Below are 10,550 nucleotides of genomic sequence, written 5' to 3'. Positions count from 1 at the left end.
GGGCTAAACCCAAAACAGAACCATATATTATCGGTTCCCTGAAATTGGAGCCAGAGCCGAACCATATATGTGTGGAACCGAACCAAACTAGAACCATATATAATCGGTTCGGTTCGGTTCGGTTCTGGGTTTACCCAACCTTCACCAATTGCCATGTTTATATATGAATTACAAGCGCTAACAGAAACAGTAATAGGCACAAATTTGGGCAATGCAAAACTTATTTGAAGTATGAAGAAGTACAAGCAGGTGGGATAATCATGCACAAATTTCGGCAATGCATGAAGCCATGAACTATAAATTTGGGAAATAAACAAGCCCTAATATCCAAAGAAAACAAGCCCTAATATCCATAACAAAAATCACATTAAACCAATTCGGTTCTCGGTTCCGGGATCCCAAACCCAGAACCAAACCGAATTTGCACCGGTTCCCGGATTTCTGAACCGGAACCGAACCTAACCGAACCAAAAGTGCCGGTTCGGTTCGGTTCCTCGGTTCGAACCGGAACCATGTCCACCCCTACTTGCTAATAGGAAGAGTGTGAGGGTGTGGAAATATCAATTACATGCTCACTTTTTATTTTCAGAAGCCCCAGACCCCTTGCTAATAGTCTAATAGCAAGGGGTGTGGAAATATCAATTACTTCTGAAAATTAAACCATGAGTAGATCCACTACGACCAACGTACATCTATATATTAATTTGCATTTTGTATCATCTAGACGTTAAATGTCAAGTATTTCGGTGGTTCAAATATTAAATAGGGAGAACAACTGTACAAAACGAAGAAAAAAAAAATGTACTGTCAACATATTTACTGATACCTATTTCTGTGTGATGTTTGGTTGCACAAATGGTTTGCATATAATAATTGGTTTGCATATAATAATTTGAGGATCATCGTTGTACCCTGTTTTTTTTTATATTGACACTCCTTTTCTCATTATCTAATGCAATTCTCAGCAAGCTATCATCATCCAATAAGAGAAGTTCAAAACTAGCGGGCATGTGACAACTATCTTTGGAATATCTATTTCCACTATTACAAACATTATTAGCCTTCAATGTCCAAAGAAGAGGGCGAGCCTTGGCGCAACGGCAAGGTTGCTCCATTTTGACCTGGTAGTCATGGATTCGAGACACGAAAACAGCCTCTTTGCAAAGCAGAAGTAAGACTGTGTACATGTTGCCCTCCCCAGACCCCGCAATGATGGGAGCCTCGTGCACAGGGCCGCCCTTTTCTCTCTTCTAGAGAAGGGGTATATAAGGGATTGAGCTTCTAGCTTAGTTGGTTTGACACCATTAGGCATCATGTTCAATCCTCTCATACTTAAGAGGAAAAGAAGAAAAAGCAAAAAAGAGGGTATTTTTATTTTGTACATTGAGCTGCACCCTGAATCGTTGGATCAAATTAAAATAAAAAAAAACCAATATTATCTCATAAAAAATTTGTGCCGAAATTTAGGTAATTTCGACCGAAATTTCAGGAGAATATTATATAATGAATAAAATCCATTTTTTGGTGAAATTCCTTAAATTTCGGATTTCAGTTGAAATTTAAAACCATGGATGTGATGTGGGCTGAGATATATTCGCTGCTTGGCTATTTTTTCATATACGTTTCTTGATGATTTATATGGTGCCCGGCTGTAAAGTCAAGTGTGGGCGGAACCACCTTTGATATTTGATCCAACAGCATACCACTTTTTAAGGATTTGCTGTTGGATCAAATATCAAGGGTGGTACTTTTATCGTACAACCTACACTTGACTTCATGGTTGGGCACCGTATAATTTCTCGCATTTCTCCTATTTTTCTTGATTTTAAAATTATAAATAAGGAAAAACATGGTAGTTCAAAAATTGATTTTGTTGATTTTTTATATCCGTAAGCACCAAAAAAGAAACAAAAAGAGTCGTTTTCACAATAGAACAAAAATCACGTGTAATCCAACCATGAAATAATGAGGCGGATCGTTTAGTAGCACTGGGGACTTAATCACAACGTATGATCCAACCATCTCATCAATTAAGTCTATGGAGATTTGCGGACTTTATTGATGAGATTCGTGATCATGTGGATGGCCAGCCTGTTCGTTTCGAGCACGTCCGCCATTCCGCTAATAGTGAGGCGGATCGTTAACAAGGGATGGGGTTAACCGAACATCGTTGGAGATTTTATATTTTCTTTCCCCTTGATTTGTTCTTTTCTTTTCCAGGTATTATGTCTTTTTTGTTGTACTCATTTCTTGACTGGCTTGGTCTAGGGGTTTCGATTTTCTTTTAATATATCTATCACCATTTCAAAAAAAAAAAAAAAAAAACCCTGATTACTCCTCTCTCTCTCTCTCTCTCTCACACACACACACACATACCTAGGAAAAATAAATAAAAAAACCCTACACAAATAAAAACAAATGTACCATATTTTATAAATAATGGCCAAAATACAATCTTATACCAAAATACTACGTCCTCATTAGAAATAACCAAAACACCCCTATTTCATAAAAATAGTCAAAAGTCTCTTATCTCTTAGAAAATGACCAAAATGCCTTATCTCATAGAAAATTGACTAAAATACCCCTACATGATGGAAAGTGTCCAAAATACCCTTAGAGAGTTTGTTTATCCCTGTAAATTTGACATAGTACGGAAAAAAAATCAATTAAAAAGGATAATTATCCTTTCCAACAATGGAGTATGAATTTCCAACAATGGACTATGACCAAAATGATGTGCCATAATATGGTGTGAACTAGGGCTGCAACAGGGTCGGGTTGGGTCGGGTTTTTCAAAACCCTAGCCCAACCCTAGATCCCATTATCTCGGCCTTGACCCGACCTGACCCTGAGTCAGGGCCGGAAAACCTCAACCCATTAACCGCCCTACAGGGTATTGTGCTGGCCCTGGCCGGCTCTGATTGGCCCTGATTGGGCAGGGCCGGGGCCGGGCCGGCCCTAATTGACCCTAGTGCAAATACCTGTTAAGAGTGCCAAAAAAAAAGCAACCACTTATCATATGGAACAAAATGATCAATAAACAGAGGAAGAGAACAAAATAAGACTATGAATTCAACAGCATGATGGGCAACAGAGACAATTAATAATAATAATCTAAAGAAACATCAATCCAAGATAATAGAAAACATTAGCAAAAGAAACATACACAGATGGTTCAATTTTATAATAGAAAACTCATGGTCGGGCCGGGTGAGGGTACCCGAGGCATTAACCCAAAACCCGCCCGTCCTGAGTCAGGGTCTAAAAAAATGAACCCTGACCCGCCCTCGGGGTTAGAAAATCCAACCCTGACAGGGCCAAACTTGGACCCCTAGTGTCAACAAGGTTTTTTTGCTTAACAATCAGGATCAAATTAATGGATAATATTGATTATTCGCCATGGAGCCTGTGGGCCCCAAGCCCCCAATTATGGAGAATTTTCTAACCATTTGAGTTGAGAAATGGTATGTAAAATTTATAAAGAATGTCACTTTTACTATTAGCTCTAGTTTTCCTTTGGCTTAGTCGTCAGATATGACCACACTGATATTTTTCAATAGAAACCCATCCACGATGAGTAAACAAACATGGACGGTTCAGATTGAAGAACTCACCATGCACCGTAAATTTGGGTGGCAGAGATTTTTCCCAGTCTAAAGAATTGACTCACAGAACGAATATCCTGACCGTGCCTTATCACCGACACGTGTACGGTTGAAAAACGAGCACTCCTCTTTCTTCATTGGCTAAGATGGTCGTTGCTGAGTCAGCTACTGGTACAGAAATGGATAAACGTCGCCACAATATTAGGAAAATGAGAAGAACGTGTAGACACGTGGCACAATAAGGTTAGCTGTGGGTCCCATTTCTTGGAAATAGCTCGTTCGGTGTCGATTCCTCGCACCCGTCTCTGCACGAGATGCAACGGGGCCGCTTCTAATCTCTCTCTTTCTCTCGACAATTCTCTTATCTCTCTACAATTTTCTCTCTCTATAAATAGTGGACTTGTGGTAGAGCCTCTGATATGTGTCTAGTGTTTCACCAACCCAAGTGTTTTTGCTCTTTTTACTACAAAAATCTTGATATTTTTTCTACCATTTCCTTCATTATCACCTTATACTCGTTCTTTTGTTATTCTGTGTTTTTTAGAGAGATTTAGAGTAGTCATGTGTGGAATACTAGCAGTTCTAGGTTGCTCGGACGATTCTCGGTCGAAACGCGTCCGAGTTCTCGAGCTTTCTCGCAGGCAATCTCTCTTCTTCTACTTGTTTTTTTAATGGATTATCCTCTCTAAAAGCTGGAGAAATGCTTGTTTTTCTTCTTTAGTAATGAATGTTCTTTTGTAAAATCTTGAGCTTTCACTTTTGTTTGATTGTGTTTTCCACGTCTTTTCCCCTACTTCTGTTCCCTGGGGTGGGTCAGGGTTGAACCTGTGACTTCATTTCCTATGTTGGGTGTTCTTCTTTTGTGTTGATTAGTTGGAATTTTTTTAGGGAAATGATATGAGCATGACCACCTTTTGCTATATGCGGGGTTCTAGCCTGTCTTTTCTTTTTTAACGGGCGTGTGAGAGTTTTTTTGGGAACTGTAATAAGCTTTTAATAGCTCTTTAAATACTAAGAGACAATTGGCTAGGTTAGTGCAAATATCAAAACATGGTCGTGTTGAGATCATTTCCCCATTTGTATAATGACACTATTTCTCCTTAGGGAATTGTTATCAGCACAACATGTTTTAATAATGGCAGAAAGCCAGCTTGGCTTTTCTATTTTAATTGGCTTGTGATAGCTTTTTGGGAACTGCTATTACCTTTGATGCAAAAAGACAAGATGAGTTAGTGAGAATATCAAAACATTTTTACGCTGATATCATTTCCCTTTCTTCTACACTTCTCTAATTTGCTGATATCATTTCCCTTTCTTCTACACTTCTCTAATTTGTTGAAGATTGTTACAATTCCAGAAATGCAAAGTGTTGAGTAATTGGATATATTGTTATATGATTCATGCCAAAAATTTTATCTGTTAGGCCTTCCTATAATGCTATGGATTCAGCCTCTACAAATATTAACTTCAGTATAGTTTGATGAGTAAGATTTTGGGGCATGGCTTGTATATATTGAAATGATATGTCCACCCCCTTTTCCAGCATTTTCACACCCACTTGTTTATTCCCACAAAAAATGGCTGTGTTTTCTTCCCTTTTGTTTGTGCTTTCCAAATATTTTCTTGAAAATAATCTTATTTCAAGAAAAGATAAACCAGAAATGGGGTGAAAATCCTGACTAAAGGGGTTGGAAATATCATTTTCTACATATAATTTGCTATTTCTAGTCTAGATGGCGCCTTTCATTTTCTTCACCATGCCCTTCTATGCTTGTCATGTTACATATCCCTGCACTGTCCCATCGCGAAAGACCTACCTAGGATGGTTATCTCCGAAAAAAATAAGCCTGACTTTCTGATGATGTGATACAAAATTCTTCTATAATCAACAGCCACATGCCTAACTATATTATTTATTTAATTTTTATCTACTTTTTCTTTCTTTCTGTTTTAATAATAATTTGTTGATGAAAAAACTGACGGTGGGAAATAGAATACACTTTATTTCGAAAATCTCTAACAAATTATTTGGCAAGTGAATTGGGTTTATGCTAAAGAAACTGTAATCTATGATGTGGGGATGGAGTAAATAATATAATAACATGAGACTATGAATTTGATCTTATGTTTTTGTATGGAAATCACATGAGTTGATGTAGATGGTTTGTTGTGGCAGATTGAAGCACAGAGGGCCAGATTGGAGTGGGATCTACCAACATGGGGGCTTCTTTTTAGCCCATCAACGGCTAGCGATCATCGATCCTGCTTCCGGAGATCAACCGCTCTTTAATGAGGACAAAGTCATCGTTGTGACGGTATTTGGAAATTAATTCTTTTTGCTTGTTAATGTTGACAATTGGGACATGTTATTGTTTCCTCATGGAAAAAATGCTTCAATTTGTTCTTTTTTGTTTTTGCTTTTTAGAGTTCTTCTCTCAATATAATCACAATTTTCTTCTTCTTTTTTGTATTTTCGATTGCTCGATAATTGACTAAAGGACGATGATGTTTGAAATAGGTGAATGGAGAGATTTACAACCATGAAGAGCTTAGGAAATGCTTATCTAATCATGAATTCCGAACCGGTAGCGACTGCGATGTTATTGCCCATCTGGTGAGTGTTTCTGATTCCAAAGTTGGTGAATTTTTAGGACTTTAATTATCTTGACTTATCCCCACCTCACTACTTCAAAGTTTGATTTTTTTGAATTCAAATGTACAAGCCCAGTTGATGAATGATTAGATGAATTAATTCAATGTTTCAAACACAACAGTAGACTTTTTTGTTTTCATTTGGGCTTTGGGAATTTTCACTTTCTTCTTTGATTTCTAGGTCTTTTATTGTAAGTAACTTGTAATTATGTTCTTACTCTAATAGTATGAAGAACATGGAGAAGATTTTGTGGACATGTTGGATGGAATGTTCTCATTCGTGCTGTTGGACACACGTGACAACAGTTTCATCATCGCCCGAGATGCGATAGGGATCACATCCCTCTACATTGGCTGGGGGCTTGATGGTAATTAAGCATCTTTGTGTTATTTCATTGCTCTGTCTCTGATCTATGTGGAGTGTTTTCTGTTTCCGAATCAAAATTCCAATTTTGACAAAGTTGTTTCTCTCCTAACCTGCTATGAGTTGTGACTTGTGACTGTTAACAAAAGAGCTAGGAACATAATTTTGTTTCTTCTTTCTATTCTTCATTTCTTTACAGGTTCTGTTTGGATTTCATCTGAAATGAAGGGACTGAATGATGATTGCGAACATTTTGAGAGCTTTCCTCCTGGTCACATATATTCCAGTAAAGAAGGTGACAGAGTTATCCCTGAGGAGCTTTTTGAGCTTTTTGATTATTGAGCTCTGTTTTTTAACAGTTTCTTTGAAATGAACGCAGGTGGCTTTCGGAGATGGTATAACCACCCTTGGTATTCAGAGGCCATTCCTTCAACTCCATACGATCCAATGGTTTTGAGAAAGGCTTTTGAAGATGTGAGCAACTCGAATTGCAATATGTTTTGAAAGATTTTCCACTGAGAAACCTTGAAATCAAATTCCAATATTGCATAAAAAAAAGTAGTTAGCTTCACATATATAGAGATTCCTAGAGTGCCATAGTAAAAACATTGCGTATATTAATCTTGTTATGATAATAGAAGCCTAATTATAGAAGCCTGCATAATGGAAATTCATGGTGTCCTTCGTACATATATATCTTATATGTTTCCTTTCTTTTTTCTTCCATCTATGTGCGATGGTGTTTGCTTAGTGCATTCGTCTGTTTTCATGACTCATGTCACTAAAGAAATCAATTTTTCTTGTACATTTCACAGGCTGTGATTAAGAGGCTGATGACTGATGTACCCTTTGGTGTGTTGCTCTCTGGGGGGCTTGATTCATCATTAGTTGCCGCTGTTACAGCACGTCATTTGGCTGGGACCAGGGCTGCCGAGCAATGGGGAGCACAACTTCATTCCTTTTGTGTTGGACTTGAGGTTAGTATAACATGCCTATTATACCTTTCCCCTAAGTAGAATTTCAACTAGGGATTTACTACAAATCCAATTTTCTCTGTTTATTACTCAGGGTTCACCCGATTTGAAGGCCGGGAAGGAGGTTGCAGATTATCTTGGGACCGTTCACCATGAATTTCACTTTACTGTTCAGGTACCTGAACTAGATTTGTCTTCAAGTTGTATATAATGGATTTCATGTACATTTATTTTTCCTTGTAGTTAAGAAATAAGGTTTTTTGGTTTTGGTAAAATGGCAGGATGGTATTGATGCCATTGAAGATGTTATCTACCATATCGAAACATATGATGTAACCACAATCAGGGCAAGCACACCCATGTTTCTTATGTCTCGCAAGATCAAGGCCTTAGGAGTAAAGATGGTTCTCTCTGGTGAAGGTTCTGATGAAATATTTGGAGGGTACTTGTATTTTCACAAGGCTCCTAACAAGGAAGAGTTCCATCATGAGACGTGTCGCAAGGTGCGTATCTGGTTCAACTCTTTGCTTTCACGTTACTATGTTACATTAGTAATAGATTTTTGTTATAAATGGCTCAACTTAGAATCCCCGTTTCCGTCCTGAGCTTGGGCTTGTGTTTACAATTCTATATCTTAGCTAATAGTAGTGTAAATATTGGTTAGCATTCTCACAGTCAAATTAAGTCCCAAATTTTGCAAAGTAATCTCTGACTTTGGCCTCCTTGTTGAATTTTTATTGAGATTACTCTTATTTTGGCCTCCTCGTTGATTTTTTATTGAAACCTTTACATTTTTATCCAATTGTTTGTTCCAGCATTCTCTAGAAATTTGTTGTGGAATTCCTTACACGAGAAAGGTCCTTTGATGCAGTCTTTGATGTTACATGGATTTTGCAATTAAGTCAGAGATTGCAATCATATAATTTTATAATTGTGGTTAATAGATTGTTAATATTGTTGTCTCATAGATAAAGGCCCTTCACCAATATGACTGCTTGAGAGCTAACAAAGCAACTTTTGCATGGGGTTTGGAAGCTCGCGTACCATTTTTGGATAAACAATTCATAAATGTTGCAATGGATATTGATCCTGAATGGAAGATGGTACGTATGGAACATGCATTATTATATAACTATCAAATTTCCTATAAAACTAGCAAAAAGTACTGTTCCTTTTTATATCTATAGTCATTACACCTAAAAGCTTCTTAAATACAAATTTACTGTTTTTATATATGTAATCATACCTTCTAAAAGCTTCTTAAATGCATATTTGTGTCTGTGATTTGTGTCAGATAAAACCAGATCTTGGACGGATTGAGAAGTGGGTGTTGAGAAAGGCTTTCGATGATGAAGAAAATCCTTATCTGCCAAAGGTCAAAATCATGTTGCACATATACATGTAAATGCTAATTATGTATGATAATCTGTAGAAAAAAGGTCTATTCCACAAGCATTGACACTTAAGAGGCGATCCCTGCATTATTTATTGATGCATGTGTGACTTTATGAACATAACTAACAAGGATACCTTTTTTTCTGTACTGCAGCATATTCTCTATAGGCAGAAAGAGCAGTTTAGTGATGGTGTAGGCTACAGTTGGATTGATGGACTCAAAGCCCATGCAGCTCAACATGTAAACTCTCTCACTCTCTCTCTCTCTCTCTCTCTCTCTCTCTCTCTCTCTCTCTCTCTCTTAATACTCTGTTCACTCTTCTTTTAACTCTCTTTTATCTTTTCCAGGTGACAGATAAAATGATGCTCAATGCAAAACACATCTTCCCACACAATACACCTATCACCAAGGAAGCATACTACTACAGAATGATCTTTGAAAGGTTCTTCCCACAGGTAATTAGCTGAAACTAGGTTTGATTATATAGAAATATGTTATGGTGGAAATATAAAAAATTGAATTCACTTTTCTTTCAATACAGAACTCGGCGAGCTTAACAGTCCCAGGGGGTGCAAGTGTTGCTTGCAGCACAGCCAAGGCTCTTGAATGGGATGCAGAGTGGTCCAACAACCCTGACCCTTCAGGTAGAGCTGCCTTGGGAGTCCATGTCTCCGCATATGATCCGATATCTTCGTCAATTCCACTTGGGAAGGTCTCTTCTAATATTGTTAACAAGAAGCCAAGGATGGTTGAACTAAATCCCCCATCCCTCACAATTACAACCTAGTATCTTCTATAAAATTATGTTTTATGTTGTTAATAAAACTTGTCATGTACGAAGAAAGTATAGTTGTTTGTAGACCAGTATGTACTCTTTATGTATATTTGAAATTAATTATCTAATGCATGAATGGTTTCCTATTTTCATATTGCTTACAAATATGAATAAAATAGTTGATTCCATGTATCGAGAACTCCAGGCAAACACCAATGTATGCAGTCGGTGTAGTGTTGTGGGTCTGATTTTGGTTCGTCTGTCAATTACTTCCTTTGTGATTCTGTGTAAACTTGTATGTCTGTCTATCCGGTGCTCTGAGAGTTGTGTTATGTTGATGGAGGAGACAAGAACCTTCATTTTATCAACTATACTCATCACCACAGTCATCCGTTGATCGAAGCCCATCGCATAAGCCCATCACACTAGAGTTCAGCCACCTCAGATGATTTAAATGAATAAGACAAAATCTGAGCCTATGTGGCTGCTCTCTCATGCAACAGTCGTTGCACGAAATGCCTTATGCGATGGTCCCTATCAAATCCCACGTGGCCACGTTTGAATACCCACAAGATTTAGATTTGGATATCTCACTTTTGCAGTTGAGATTTGGAACTTGATCAGATCCTTAGATTTCCAAATCAGCTATAGCAGGGAAAAAAATTCGATTTTCAAATCTGTTCTACAAGACATTATTTTCGTAGGTTTGATTTTCAACATCTAAGACGAATGGCTTAGTTATTAGCGTTATTTTACTTCCAAAGGATAACAATAATAAGGA

At 37.5% G+C, this 10,550-nt stretch overlaps 1 protein-coding gene across 1 annotated transcript; it reads left to right on the top strand.

Moving 5' to 3' along the window:
* The first annotated feature begins 4,116 nt into the window (after positions 1-4,116).
* Positions 4,117-9,921, top strand: LOC143880381 (asparagine synthetase [glutamine-hydrolyzing]-like). The gene is made up of 14 exons (XM_077383320.1): positions 4,117-4,249; positions 5,785-5,923; positions 6,127-6,222; positions 6,487-6,628; positions 6,824-6,919; positions 7,004-7,098; positions 7,440-7,601; positions 7,693-7,773; positions 7,880-8,101; positions 8,567-8,701; positions 8,893-8,973; positions 9,148-9,234; positions 9,342-9,449; positions 9,536-9,921. The coding sequence occupies exons 1-14, from the start codon at positions 4,170-4,172 to the stop codon at positions 9,779-9,781; spliced, it is 1,770 nt and encodes a 589-aa protein (XP_077239435.1). The 5' UTR covers positions 4,117-4,169; the 3' UTR covers positions 9,782-9,921.
* Positions 9,922-10,550: the final 629 nt, after the last annotated feature.

This window comes from Tasmannia lanceolata, unplaced genomic scaffold, assembly GCF_043159265.1.
Source record: "Tasmannia lanceolata isolate RefF3 unplaced genomic scaffold, GAP_Taslan_0.1 ptg000006l, whole genome shotgun sequence".
Classification (NCBI taxonomy): Eukaryota; Viridiplantae; Streptophyta; class Magnoliopsida; order Canellales; family Winteraceae; genus Tasmannia; species Tasmannia lanceolata.
Note: the sequence above shows the minus strand (reverse complement) of the source record. Positions and strands in the feature narration are given on the sequence as shown.